Below are 15,730 nucleotides of genomic sequence, written 5' to 3'. Positions count from 1 at the left end.
TCCACCTAACCTGCACATTTTTGGACTGTGGGAAGAAACTGGAGCACCCAGAGGAAACTCGCGCAGACACAGTGAGAACGTGCAGACAGTGATCCAAGCTGGGAATTGAACCTGGGGCCCTGGAGCTGTGAAGCAACTGTGCTACCATGCTGTCCTTGGTGGAGTTGCTGGGTATAATATCTATTCAAAGAGGAAGGGATGACAAATCGCTGGCCACGCACTATCAACCCATCTTGTATGGTTAGCTCCACCTGCATAGAGAAGAATGCACAGAGCTGATGAGGAAGCTCCTGAGGACTCGGGCCAGCCTTTCATAATGTCACCGTGGAGTAGCCTGCATGTGAGGTCCACCTGTGGGGCATTGTTAAGTTCCTCGATTCGACGAGACAAGGGGACTGTTTTGTTATTCTCTTGACGTAGCATAAGCTGCTTCCTTGATGTGCACTCTGACAAAGGAAGGTTCAGACTTGGAGATAGCTTTAACACGTTTATTAAACTATTAACAATTCTCCAACTTGGATTTGACGCTACTGTTAATCCTTCTATAACTACTCAGACTGACAAACCAGTCTGCTACAATCCATGTGGTGGGAGTGATGTTCAATCAACCCTGTGTCTGTACTCACTGAGAGTCTCCACTGGAAAGAGGAAGATCATGTGTGTTGTGTCCTTTTTATATGGGTTGGTGTAATGCCCTTCTGTGGTGGTGTCACCTCTATGTGTATCATGAATGCCATTGGTCGTGTCCTATTTTACTGACCTATTGGTTGACTGTCTGTGTGTCATGTCTCTGGTGCTCCCTCTAGTGTCTAGCTAGGTGTAGTGTTTGTACATTAACCCTTTGTGTACTTACAGTGATGCATATCACCACAGGGACCTGTATGGTCATGATGTCAATGTCTTCCTCATGATCTGTCTGGTCTGTAGTGGGTGGGAAGGCTTTTCAAAGGGCATCAGCCAGGTACAGCTCCTTACTGCGTTCGTAAATGACAGGTTGTAGCTTTAGCATCAAATGCTGCAGTTGTGTAGATGCGGTGTGAAAAGGCTTTTTAAGACTAGTGATAAATTGCTGAAGTGGTTTCAACACATACAGGACAACCATAGATGAAGTCATGAAATTTGTGACAAGTGAAGACAAGGACACAGGTTCCTTTATCGATCTGGGCATAACGTTGACAACAGGTACTTGAACATCTAAATATGTAGCACTGGAGGAGCTGAGAGTGCCTGTTTGAGCTGGTTAAATGCAGCAGTATGGTGTTCCTGCCAACACCATTCGACACCTTGGTGGAGGAGCTGATGAAGAGGTCCAGTAACCTCACTGTGACAAAGAATGAACTTGGAAAGATAATTTGTCATACTAAGGAAGCACTGTAAAGCGTGCTTGTCCATGGGTTGGCTATCTGTCGTATGGTGGACATCTGTCGTATAGTCATTGTCTTATCTGGATCAAGCTTAACACCATCGGCTTTGAGTAAGTGACCCTTACTTAGGGAACCTGGTTGACCCTGAATCTGCATTTTGCAGGGTTAAGCTTTAACTGCATGGTCCTGTATCCGCTGAGGACAAAATGAAGACATGCATCATAGTAAGGCCCCAAACCAGGATGTCATCAACGATTACTTTGCAAGGTTGGTCTTCAAAGAGTTGCTCCATGCACTTTTGAGCCTCACTACCAATGGAGATCCTATAGGGCAGAAAACGGCATCTGCCTAATGGAGACATGAATATGATACGTTTCAAGGATTCTTCATCCAGCGGAATTTTCCGGAAATCATACTTCTGATCCAAGATGCTGAAAACCTTGGCATTGTGCATGTCTGCTACAACCTGTTCAATCGTCTTCATAGGGTGATGAGGTCTGAGCAGCGCCTTGTTCGATAGACTGGGTCAATACCGATCCTGATTGTACTGTCTTTTTTTACTGCAGGCACTACTGCAAAATCCATTCTGCGGCTTTGTCTGTGGGGCTATGACACCCAGTGTTGTCATGTGGTCCAGCTCATCAATCACTTGCTACTTCATCGTGAGGGGGACCCTTTTTGGAGCACAGACTGCGGGTGGAATACAGCCTCACATGATATATTACAGGTAGCTTCCCAATGACATCGCAGTTGAATAGGTCTTTATATTCTATAATTTCTGGAACCTGGTGCTGTAGGATATGCACATCTGGACCAAGTTGTGTTAACCCCAGTGCAGGGCTGTCCTGAAGACCCAGCAGTGGCCTCACATTCTGGTCAATGACATGAATCTGGAAGCTATCCTGTGTGCAGTGGAGTGTGACCACAACTTCCGTGTGGATAGTTTGTCTTGCCATATGCCATGATGTCCATTGAGTGTTGGGATCTGGTGCAGCATTTGGGTCAATTTCCTGCAACAACAGCCTAGGCAGGACAGTCCACTTTGCTCAATCTTTGCTTTTAAGTTTGCCTTGCTGCTGGCACTGTTCAATGTGGTGAAAATCTCACCCTTTTCCGTATCAATGTCGACGCTCTCACAATAAGGCGCTTTAGAGGCTGGATCTAAAGCATTTTGAGAAATGGTTCCATTTGCCATATTTGTTGCAGTATTTACAAAATATAGTTCTGTTCCGTGAGTGATGGCCGCTGCAGTTAGAACAGGGCATTCGTTGTACTGCAAAAACTTCCGTTTCCTGCCTTAACTCTTTGCTGCTTCTTTCTGACTGCTCCTTCAGTGTACAGATGCGGATAGCAGTTTTTGAGGTTAAACCTTTCCACAAAAAAGCTGCTTGTGAATGTCATAATATCCACTCATGTATATAATGAGATGCAGACAGGCAATGATTGACACATAGGATGACCAGTAAGCACACAACACAGCACAGCCAATCACCAGACAGGACACTACCACTATAAAGCCAGAGGGCACTAGGTTTCCCGCTCTCTCGGGCCCCAGCTACTGAGACAGTCAGAGTCCACGAGGTAGCAAGCACAAACACCATGCGGTAACTGGTAAGTCTGGTCAGGCTACTACAAGGTCACTAGTCAGATCAGTATAGTGTCGACCCACAGCTGAATATGTACAGCAGTTCATCTAGTTGAATAAAACAGTGTTGGATCGTATCCTGTGTTAGACGACTGTTTCTAACTTGCCTGCATCGAGTGCAGTCCACATCGAACTAACCTGCCTAACACATCAGTGAACAACATCACAATGGACTCCACAAACAATGCCAGCTTTCGCCAACTTGTCGGTGAGGGTGTTAAATCTACACTTCTTTGCTAGAATTTTTAAAGTCGCAGCATATGACTGAATGAAATCAACTCTCATTTTTCTTACCTCTTGAGAATGTAAACCCGATTACACAGCCTCTCATCCCAGTCACTAAACTAATGAACTTCTGCTGAAGCACCACTAATGCAAGTATATCCTTTGTTAAACGTGGAGACAAAATCTACACACAATATTCCAGATGCGGTTTCACCAAAACCCTGTACAATTGTAGCAAGACTTCTTTATTACTGTACTGCAATTAACTTGTAAGAAAAACCAACATTGCCTTCCTAATCGTTACTGCACTTGCATGCTAACTTTTGTGTTCCTCATACAAGTACACCCAAATCTCTCTGAATATCAACATTTACAAGTTTCACTCCTCTAAAAAAATATTCTGCTTTTCTGACCTTACAACTAAAGTCAATAACCTCACAGGTCCCCACATTATACTCCATCTGCCACCTTGTTGCCCATACTTAACTTGCCCATGTCTCTTTGCAGCCTCTTTGTGTCCTCCTCACAGCTTACATTCCAACATAGATTTTTCTTTACTCCAGAAACTGAACGGGTCTAGCCATATAAATACTGTGCCTACAAGAGCAGGTCAGAAGCAAGGAGTATAGCAAGGCAAATATTCAGCCTGGATCCCAGTTACCAGTGGCATACCGCAGGGATCAGTTCTGGGTCCTCTGCTGTTTGTGATTTTCATTAATGACTTGGATGAGGGAGTTGAAGGGTGGGTCAGTAAATTTGCAGACGATACAAAGATTGGTGGAGTTGTGGATAGTAAGGAGGGCTGTTGTCGGCTGCAAAGAGACATAGATAGGATGCAGAGCTGGGCTGAGAAGTGGCAGATGGAGTTTAACCCTGAAAAGTGTGAGGTTGTCCATTTTGGAAGGACAAATATGAATGCGGAATATAGGGTTAACGGTAGAGTTCTTGGCAATGTGGAGGAGCAGAGAGATCTTGGGGTCTATGTTCATACATCTTTGAAAGTTGCCACTCAAGTGGATAGAGCTGTGAAGAAGGCCTATGGTGTGCTCGCGTTCATTAACAGAGGGATTGAATTTAAGAGCCGTGAGGTGATGATGCAGCTGTACAAAACTTTGGTAAGGCCACATTTGGAGTACTGTGTACAGTTCTGGTCGCCTCATTTTAGGAAGGATGTGGAAGCTCTGGAAAAGGTGCAAAGAAGATTTACCAGGATGTTGCCTGGAATGGAGAGTAGGTCTTACGAGGAAAGGTTGAGGGTGCTAGGCCTTTTCTCATTAGAGCGGAGAAGGATGAGGGGCGACTTGATAGAGGTTTATAAGATGATCAGGGGAATAGATAGAGTAGACAGTCAGAGACTTTTTCCCCGGGTGGAACACACCATTACAAGGGGACATAAATTTAAGGTGAAAGGTGGAAGATATAGGAGGGATATCAGAGGTAGGTTCTTTACCCAGAGAGTAGTGGGGGCATGGAATGCACTGCCTGTGGAAGTAGTTGAGTCGGAAACATTAGGGACCTTCAAGCAGCTATTGGATAGGTACATGGATGACGGTAAAATGATATAATGTAGATTTATTTGTTCTTAAGGGCAGCACGGTAGCATTGTGGATAGCACAATTGCTTCACAGCTCCATGGTCCCAGGTTCGATTCCGGCTTGGGTCATTGTCTGTGCGGAGTCTGCACGTCCTCCCAGTGTCTGCATGGGTTTCCTCCGGGTGCTCCGGTTTCCTCCCACAGTCCAAAGATGTGCGGGTTAGGTGAATTGGCCAATGATAAATTGCCCTTAATGTCCAAAATTGCCCTTGGTGTTGGGTGGAGGTGTTGAGTTTGGGTATGGTGCTCTTTCCAAGAGCCGGTGCAGACTCAAAGGGCCGAATGGCCTCCTTCTGCACTGTAAATTCAATGATAATCTATGATTAATCTAGGACAAAGGTTCGGCACAACATCGTGGGCCGAAGGGCCTGTTCTGTGCTGTATTTTCTATGTTCTATGTTTGTTCTATGTACTGCAGCAAATAACTCACCTCCTGACTCCCCAAAGCCTGTCCACCATCTACAAAGCACACGTTAGGAGGGCAATGGAATACTCTCCACTTGCCTGAATGAGTGCAGTTCCAAAAACATTCAAGAAGCTCAACACCATCCAAGTCAAAACAGCCTGCTTCATTGGAATGCCATCCATCACCTTCAATATCCACTCCCTCCACCACTGAAGCACAGTGGCAGCTATATGTTCCATCTACAAGATGGACTGTAGGGACTCACCAAGGTTCTTGAGGCAGCACCTTCCAAACCCATGACATTTCCCACCTATCTACCACATAGAGCGACAAGGGTAGCAGATACCTGGGAACACCACCACCTGCAAGTTCCCCTCCAAGTCACTCACCATCCTGACTTGGAAATATATCGCTGTTCCTTCACTGCTGCTGGGTCAAAATCCTGGAACCTGCTCCCTAACAGCACCTACACCACTGCAGCAGTTCAATGGGTTCGCCAGCACCATTTCAAGGGCAATTAGGGATGAGTAATAAATGCTGGCTTAGCCAGCGATTCCCACATCCAATAAATTAATAAATAAATATTTGCAACATTATAAGCCTTTTTGTTTAACCTAATCTTGTTTTAACTACCCCAGTAATCCACGGACGGCCCTTTCTTGACTTTTTTCAATGGAATGTTGAACATTTTGAATTGTTTCTTCAAATCTTTCCCATTCTTTATTCACCACAATGCCTGTTACTCTATTTTCCTAATGAACTTTAGCCAGCTCTGCCCTCATATCTATGTAATTGGCTTTATTCAAGTTTAACATTCTTGTTTGACGCTGGAGTCTGTCACTCTCAGCCTTAATATTGAATTCAGTTGTATTATGATTACGTTTGCCAGTGGATCTGACTATTTGATTATTGAATAAACCTGTCTCATTGCACAACTGCAACTAAAATAGCTTCATACCAAGTTGTTTTGACAATTTATAGTTTCAGAAAATTGTCGCAAAAGCATTCTACAAAATCATCTTTCGGACTATTTTTGCTACTTTGATTTGTCCTGTCTAAATGAGCCCATCCCAATGGAACAGTTCCCTCTCACCCCAGTACTGTTGCCAGTGACTCATGAATCAAAACTCCTTCTTCCCACCCCATTCTTTGAATCATGCATTTAATTCTCTAACCTGCTTAACCCTGTGCCATTTGCATATGGCTCAGGTAACAATCCAGGGACGATTACCTTTGATGGTCTGTGTTTTATTTTGGACCTCAACTTCTCAAGCTCCCTCAGCAGAACATTATTCCAGGTTCTACCTATGACATTGGTTCTTATGTCAACCATAACTGGATCCTTCCCCTCCCACCTTACATTTGTCTCCAGCTATGATGAGATGTCTTTAAGTCTTTAATCTTGACATCGGGAAAACACGAATTCCTTCGGAGCTCCTGGTCAGAGGTCCCCGCACCCACCTCCAAAACCACCCCGCCCTCCCTCCCTCCACCACCGGCTATTCTCTTACCCATTGCTACCGCATTCCTTCTCAGTCCCCCCAACTCGAATGACAAACCAGCATCAGTGATAGAGAGACTCAACGGATTTAATGAATGTGTTTGATGTCAGTGTATACTGAGCTGAGAGTACACTTTCTCATTCAGAGATTGGCCTCACGGCTTGCAATACTCACTTCATTCTCAAACCTTTCTTTCTCGTTTTTGATTTGAAGCTCCATCTCTTCGGAGAGTCTCTGAACATCTGTGTTGTGTTCTGCCATCCTCCTGAAACAGAGAGAAATGTCAGTTCTGGGCAGGGGAACCGAGCTGTTGGCAGTTTCACCAGTGGCGAGCTGTGATTTTGAGCGGCTCTTCCATTGGCCCAAGCAGCTCGTTACAGGGATGGTTGATGAGATTATTTCCTGAACCCACAATCTCATCACGCTTCTGATAATAGAGTGGACAGAGTTTCATACAGAGGTGGGGGCTTCGCCCCGAGATGAAAAGTCAAAGGTGAGGGCCCCTACTCCACTAGACCGGTCACTTTGCAGTGATTTAACAGCCATCAAGCCATTAACTGGTTCAAGGTGGAACGTCTGCTCCCATTTGGGAGGATGTCGCACCCCTGGGTGCTGCCAGTCAATCAAATGACCAGCAGCTTGCTCGTCCCAGCAGCACCACTAGTAGTAGTGGCCACATCTGGAACTGCAGATAGTCGCCAAAGTTGAGCAGCCACGGAGCTGGATACCAAGGTAACTCTGGGGTCTCGTTACAGTCAGGCCTCAGCGAGGGGTCCTGGGTTCAAGAGGGCAGGGGTGAACACACGGAGGGACACCACGTTCTACGTGGCATCCTTGACAAGTATAGAGACATCACTCCTATCAGTGGCAAAATATCAGCATCAGCGGGAAGAGGACAGGAAACAGCCTTTAACTGACCACTTAGAGGTCTCACTTAACCTAAGGGAAAATGCACCTCCTGCCACTGGTAAAATATAAGCAGAGCTAACTAGGTGATTAGTTTGGCGCCATTGTCATGACACCCAATTTGACAGCCTCTCCCCTGACAGCCTGTTCCCAGGGGCAGCTGCAAAACTGCCCCCAGAGAGACAGAGCCAGTCCTTGTGACCGAGTGACATAGTTAATATGAGGTGACCAATATTTCACAATGCATAGCAAACAAAGGCAAAAATAATTGGTTCCACATTCTTTTTCATGAAGCCCCCATTCAGGACCAATAATTCGAGGAGTTCTCTAATTAAGGCTGGGAATTTCCTCGCTGTCACTTCCACAGGCAGAAACCCACCCCATGGGCAAGGGGAGGGGTACTGCTTTGGGCAGTTCAACACAGGATTAAGAGACAGCGAACCACTCCACCGACTCAGTTCCATCATATCTGTGAGATTATGGCTGCTCTGTGGCCTAACTCCAGATTCTGATATTTGCCCCGTATTTCTTCATACAACAATCCATCAATCTCTGATTTATCGTCAATTGCTGTTTGTGAGAGAGTATTCCAAACTTCGCCCACCCTTTTTGTGGAGAGGTCTTTTACAACGTTACTCTGGATCTGATTTTACACTATGGCCTTAGTCCGAAACTCCCCAACGAGCAAAAATTGTTTTTATCTCATTTTAACCCCACTTAATATCAGTCAAATTACCCCCAATCTTCTAATTATCAGAGAATACTATCTGAGAATGTGTAAGCCCTCCTCTGGGGGTCCAGGTATCTTTCTAATCAGTTTAATCTGAACTCCCTCCAAGGTCAACATATATTTCCTAAAATATGGTGCCCGTTTCTGCTACAGCAACCCCAGCTGTGCCTAACCAGGGCTTTGTATTACTGAAGCAGAACTTTGAACCCCGGTATTCTATTCCTTTTGATATAAAGGCCAGAATTCCATTCTGTCTTCTCGGCAGAAGATGCAATAAGAATTCCAGACATCACGAGAAACCAGGAAATTTAGCACAAATGAGGAATTGAAAGAAATCAGGATAAGGAAAGAAACAATATTGGAGAGATGAAGCAGACAAAATGGCAACAAATCGTCTGAACCTGACACCCTGCATCCAAAGGTTTTAAAAGAGGTGGCTGCAGAGAGAGTGGATACATTGGTTTTGATCTTCCAAAGTTTCTTAAGATTCAAGAAGTTTCCAAAGATTGGAAGGTGGGAAACATAATCCCACGTTTAAAATTATTTTTCCAATTCAGGGACAATTTAGTGTGGCCAATCCATCTACACTGCACATCTTTGGGTTGTGGGGGTGAGACCCACGCAGACACGGGGAGAATGTGCAAATCCACACGGACAGTGATCCGGGGCCGGGATCGAACCCGGGTCCTCGGCACCGTGAGGCAGCAGTGCTAACCACTGCGCCACCCATAATCGCACTTTTTTAAAAAGGAGGGAGAGATTGAATGGGGAATGATCGGTCCCCCATTAGCCTGATGTGAAAGGAGGCAAAATTATATTTGCAGATGTTTCAGCCCAGAAAGAGGCCATTCAGCCCAATGTGTCCATGTCATTGAACAAAGATTTGACCACGCTTATCCCATTTCCAGCGCTTGGCCCATAACCCTGGAGATTATGGCACTGTAGGTGAATATCTAAATACTTCTTAAATGTTACAAGAGTTTCTAACTCCCCACACTTTCAGGTGTGAATTCCAGACACCCACCACCCTCTAGGTGAAAATGTTGCTCCTCCTATCCACCCTATAGATGCCCCTCATAATCTTATAAACTTCTATCAGGTCCCCTCTCAACCTTCGCTGCTCCAAGGAAAACAGCCTCAGCCTATCCAACAGGCTCAATCCTCATAGCTAAGACCCTACAGCTAAATCTCATCTGCACCCTCTCCAGTGTGATCACTTCCTTTCCATAGTATGGGGAGCAGAACTGCACACACTACTCCAGTTGTGGCCTAACCAGCATTTTATTCAGTTCCAGCATGACCTCCTTGTTCATGTAGTCTATGCCTCAGTTAATAAAGACAGTATCCCATTTGCCATCTTAACCGCCCTATCTATCTATCCTGCCACTTTCAGGAATCTGTGGATATGGACTCCAAGGTCCTTCTGATCTGCAGTACTATCCAGGGTCCTACCATTCATAGTGTCAACCTTTGCCTTCATAGCCCTCCTCAAGGGCATAGCCTCACACTTTTCCAGGTTAAATTCATCTGCCACTGCTCTGCCCACCTAACCAGTCTACACTAATATCTATTATTAAGGACATGGTAACAGGGCACTTAGAAAATTATAATGTGATTAAGCAGAGTCAACAGGGACATATGAAAGGAAATCATGTTTGATTGATCTGTTCAAGGTTCTTGAAGATGTAACTCATAGGATGAATAAACGGGAGCCAGTGGATGTGGTGTATCTGGATTTTCCAACAGCATTCAGTAAGGTGCCACTCGAGGTTATTACACAAAATTGGAGTTCAGGATTGGGGTGATGTATCAGCATGCATTGAGGATTGGTTAATGGACTGAAAAGGGGAGAGGAGAAATAAACGCAACATTTTCAGGTTGACAAACTTTAGCTAACAGAGTACCGGAAGGACCAATGCTTGGACCTCAACTATTTACAATTGATATTAATGTCTTACATAAGGGGACTGATTTAATGTTACCAGATTTATTGCCAATCCGTTGTACTTTAAGATGAACTCACCAAACATTTTGATCTGTCCAACCAAGATCCTTTTATTGTGTCTCACGCAACAGGATGGCAATCTGATACAGAGCACATTATCATGGAGTTGTGCTACTCCTCTGGAACGTACAACTTCTCTGACCTATTACATCTACGTCTTATCACCCTCTACCTTATGTTCTTCTGGAGATAGCCGGATGAGCCTCTCTTTATATACAGGTCCCCAGGTCACATGACCTTGGTCTTGAGACCGCATGGTGTGTCTGTACCGCCACCTGCTGGTTGGAGGTCACACACCATGGTCCATAGGAATATCACCAAAGACAATACAGTTACGTGAGATAATAAGCAGCAAAGAGGCTACAGAGCTTCAGCGATAATTTGGTGAACAGACAAGAACAAGACAGATGGAACACAATATGACGAAGTGTGAATAACAGATCTGAATTTTTAGGATGGTAGGGGCAGGGAAGAGTTGGTGGGGAACACATCACCGCCAGCTCCAGGATTCCCAATGCCATATTACGCTCTCATGAGCATTGATTACCCTGAACTAGGAGTGTAAATTTCTAGCCATGGAGTATGGAAATTAAAAAAAAAAGAAATAATTTCTAAATGGTGAGACACTGGGAAATGTTTGCATTCAGAAGGATCTGGATGTCCCTATACCTGAATCACAGATTGTTGACATGCAGGTATAACAATTAGGAGGGTAAATAGTGTGGTATCTGTTAATACAGAGGGAGTTGATCAAAAGAATAAGTATCAGACTTACCTCAATTATGCGGCTATATGGCGAGGCCACTCCTACAGTATTGTGTGTAGTTTAAATCTCCTTTCCTGAGGAAGGACATACCAGCCTGAGAAGAAGTTCACGAGGTTTCTTTACAGAAGGAGAGGATTGACCTTTACGTAGAGATTGAATAAACTGAGGCCTATATTCACTGGAGTGTAGAGGAAGTCGGGAGGGGTGGTGATCTAATTGAAACATCTGAATTTTTAGGAGTATGCCGGGGTAGATGTGGGAAAAATATTTATTTTTCCAAGGGAATCTGGACCATGGGGGATGGAGGGGGGGAATGGAGGTGTGGGGGGCGGGGGGGGGGGGGGTGGAGGGCGGTGATGGGGTGGGGAGAGTCACATTTGCAGAATAAGACGTTGGTCATTTAGAGCACTGAGGTCTTCCTATTTTCACCCATAAGAATTAGAATCTTTGTAATTTTCTATTCAGAGAGCTGTGTGTGCTCAGCTGTGGAGTGTACTCAAGGTAACGCTTGATAGATGTTTTGGTATGAAGGGAATGAAAGGATATGGCAATGGTGCGAGTAGTTGAGCTACAGTTTCAGCTAGGATCATGTTCAATGGTGGAGCAGGCTTGATGGGCGAAATGGACTACTCCTTTTCCTATATCTTTATCTTCTAATGCTCTTATTAGCCTCTTTGGTTACATTCTGTTTCTGTCTTTGACATTTTAATGATATATGTACATAGACACTTAAGATCTTTTTCAAGCCATTCTCTATTTAGAAAGTATTCCATTTGATGGATCCTGGTCTGGGTGATGTAATACTGTAGAAACCAACTATTTTCTAATACACCTGATAGGTAAAAGATGGCTATTCAGCGTAAAATATTAAGCCCCAGTTTTAAATACCCATTTTAAATTCACTCATAACCTCAGGTCATCTCAAAACATATAGCTTCAATAGAGACACAAAACAGCATCACACAGCATAATTCACTTTTACTGAGCTCCATTGTTCCAGCAAATACATTTGGAAGACAGTGTAACATTAAAACACAAGCCATACCAGATATCAATCCAAGGACAGGGCAGGCACCATAGCAACATTAAGGCGCTATTGTCTACAATGTGGCTAACAGCTAAGTCAGCAGAAGTCCAGTTTAAACTGGTCGTGATAACAGCGCAGAATTGCATTCCATAACATGCACAAGTATTCAGACATGAAACATTTAAAGCTAATGTTGCACATTAAAGATTGACAGCTAACCGTCAAATCAAACACATTTGATTCTAACCCAAACCAATTAGGATGACTTAGAGGTGTAGATAGACTGGATTAGTGCCTGGGAATATGATGTTATTGGTTATACGGAGACTTGGTTGAGGGAAGGGCAAGACTGGCAACTAAATATCCCAGGGTATAGATGCTTCAGGAGGGATAGAGAGGGAGGTAAAAGAGGTGGAGGAGTTGCATTACTAGTCAGAGATGATATCACAGCTATGATTAAGATGGGCACGATGGAGGATTCGAGCACTGAGGCAATATGGGGAGAGCTAAGAAATAGGAAGGGTGCACTAACATTGTTGGGACTTTACTACAGGCCTCCGCAAGCGAGCGTGAAGTAGAGGTACAAATATGTGGGCAGATTATAGAAAAATGTTGGAGCAATAGGGTGGTCATGATGGGAGATTTTAACTTCCCCAACATTGAATGGGACTCATGTAGTGTTTGGAGGCGTAGATGGAGCAGAATTTTAAGGAGCATCCAGGAGAGTTTTTTAGAGCAGTATGTAAATAGTCTAACTCGGGAAGGGGCCATACTGGATCTGGTATTGGGGAATGATCCTGGCCAGGTGGTTAAAGTTTCAGTCGGTGATTACTTTGGGAATAGCGATCACAATTCCGTAAGTTTTAGAATACTCATGGACCAAGACGAGAGTGGTCCTAAAGAAAGAGTGCTAAATGGGGAAAGGCCAAGTATAACAAAATTCGGCAGGAGCTAGGGAATGTGGATTTGGATCAGCTCTTTAAGGGGAAATCCACATTTGAAACGTGGGAGTCTTTTAAGGAAAGGTTGATTAGAGTGCAGGACAGACATGTCCCTGTGAAAATGAGGGATAGAAATGGCAAGATTAGGGAATCATGGATGACGGGTGGAATTGTGAGACTAGCTAAGATGAAAAAGGAAGCATACATAAGATCTAGGCGACTTAAATCTGATGAAGCTTTGGAGGAATATTGGGAAGTAGGAAAAATCTCAAACACGCAATAAAGAGGGCTAAAAGGGGTCATGAAATATCTTTGGCTGACAGGGTTAAGGAAAATCCCAAAGCCTTTTATTCATATATAAGAAGCAAGAGCGTAACTAGAGAAAGGATTGGCCCACTCAAAGACAAAAGAGGGAATTTATGCGTGGAGTCAGAGGAAATGGGTGAGATTCTCAATGAATACTTTGCATCAGTATTCACCAAGGAGAGGGACATGACGGATGTTGAGACTACGGAGGGATGTTTAAATACTCTAGGTGAAGTCGGCATAAGGAAGGGGGAAGTTTTGGATATTCTAAAAGGCATTAAGGCGGAAAAGTCCCCAGGTCCAGATGGTATCTATCCCAGGTTACTGAGGGAAGCGAGGGAAGAAATAGCTGGGGCCTTAACAGATATCTTTGCAGCATCCTTGAGCACGGGTGAGGTCCCGGAGGACTGGAGAATTGCTAACGTTGTCCCTTTGTTTAAGAAGGGTAGCAAACTGCTGGAGAAGATACTGAGGGATAGGATCTATTCACATTTGGAAGAAAATAGACTTATCAGTGATAGGCAGCATGGTTTTGTGCAGGGAAGGTCATGTCTTACAAACCTAATAGAATTCTTTGAGGAAGTGACAACATTAATTGATGATGGAAGGGCTGTAGATGTCATATACATGGACTTCAGTAAGGCATTTGATAAAGTTTCCCATGGCAGGTTGATGGAAAAAGTGAAGTCGTATGGGGTTCAGGGTGTACTAGCCAGATGGATAAAGAACTGGCTGGGCAACAAGAGATAGAGAGTACTGGTGGAAGGGAGTGTCTCAAAATGGAGAAAGGTGACTAGTGGTGTTCCACAGGGATCCGTGCTCGGACCACTGTTGTTTGTGAGATACAAAAATGACCTGGACGAAGGTATAGCTGGTCTGATTAGCAAGTTTGCAGATGATACTAAGATTGGTGGAGTTGCAGATAGCGAGGAGGACTGTCAGAAAATACAGCAAAATATAAATAGATTGGAGAGTTGGGCAGAGAAATGGCAGATGGAGTTCAATCCAGGCAAATGCGAGGTGATGCATTTTGGAAGATCTAATTCAAGAGCTGACTATACGGTCAATGGAAGAGTCTTGGGGAAAATTGATGTACAGAAAGATCGGGGAGTTCAGGTCCATTGTACCCTGAAGGTGGCAACGCAGGTCGATAGAGTGGTCAAGAAGGCATACGGCATGCTTGCCTTCATCAGACGGGGTATTGAGTACAAGAGTCGGCAGGTCATGTTACAGTTGTATAGGCCTTTGATTAGGCCACATTTGGAATACTGCGTGCACTTCTGGTCGCCACATTACCAGAAGGATGTGGATGCTTTAGAGAGGGTGCAGAGGAGGTTCACCAGGATGTTGCCTGGTATGGAGGGTGCTAGCTATGAAGAAAGGTTGAGTAGATTAGGATTGTTTTCGTTGGAAAGACGGAGGTTGAGGGGGGACCTGATTGAGGTCTACAAAATTATGAGAGGTATGGACAGGGTGGATAGCAACAAGCCTTTTCCAAGAGTGGGGATGTCAATTACAAGGGGGCACGATTTCAAGGTGAGAGGGGGAAAGTTTAAGGGAGATGTGCGTGGAAAGTTTTTTATGCATAGGGTGGTGGGTGCCTGGAACGCTTTGCCAGCGGAGGTGGTAGAGGCGGACACAATAGCATCATTTAAGATGCATCTAGACAGATATATGAACGGGTGGGAAACAGGGGGAAGTAGATCCTTGGAAAATAGGTGACAGGTTTAGATAAAGGATCTGGATCAGCGCAGGCTGGGAGGGCCTGTGCTGTAATTTTCTTTGTTCTTTGTTCTTTGTATAACCATGAATGTCCGTACGGCCATCTTATTCCGGATCATTCTATACTTTGATCTAAACTATTCGCTATCTCTATTTTTCACTTTTCCACTCTAACTCTTTGAGTAAACGCAAGCTGTTGTGCCGTAAGCAAGAAACCATTTCTGTATTATTTTACAAGTTAAATTGTGTAAAATTTGCTTCTCTTTAAGTCCTTTTTGGTAGCTGGACTTATTAGAGAATAAGATTTAAGTGCCTCTCAATTGTAATCAAATAGAGGCAATAAACGACTCGTGTCACAAGTTCCTCACTAATTCCGCATGTAGATCTCTTACAACTATGGAAGCATCATTTCCGATCCTTTACATTCCAGAACTTTTAGAGTTCGAGATTACTCTTTGGAGAGAAATATTTTAGTGACCTGTGTAGACTTCTCCAACATCTGCAGTTAGTATTCAAATAAGCTGTTCAGGCGTTTAGACAGGGGGAAGATATTGGAGTGGTCACCTCAGATTGTTGGGATGGTATTACTCA

General features: G+C 44.2%; 1 protein-coding gene across 1 annotated transcript in view; it reads right to left on the bottom strand.

Moving 5' to 3' along the window:
* The window catches only part of LOC140393968 (uncharacterized), a 505,220-nt gene that overhangs the window by 387,800 nt on the left and 101,690 nt on the right, over positions 1-15,730 (bottom strand). Inside the window, exon 6 of the mRNA XM_072480674.1 lies at positions 6,911-7,001. Coding sequence (XP_072336775.1) covers positions 6,911-7,001 — 91 coding nt within the window. The remainder of the gene's footprint in view (positions 1-6,910; positions 7,002-15,730) is intronic.

Source organism: Scyliorhinus torazame, chromosome 17 (genome assembly GCF_047496885.1).
Source record: "Scyliorhinus torazame isolate Kashiwa2021f chromosome 17, sScyTor2.1, whole genome shotgun sequence".
In the NCBI taxonomy this organism is placed as follows: domain Eukaryota; kingdom Metazoa; phylum Chordata; class Chondrichthyes; order Carcharhiniformes; family Scyliorhinidae; genus Scyliorhinus; species Scyliorhinus torazame.
This window is presented reverse-complemented; position numbering and strand designations above follow the sequence as displayed.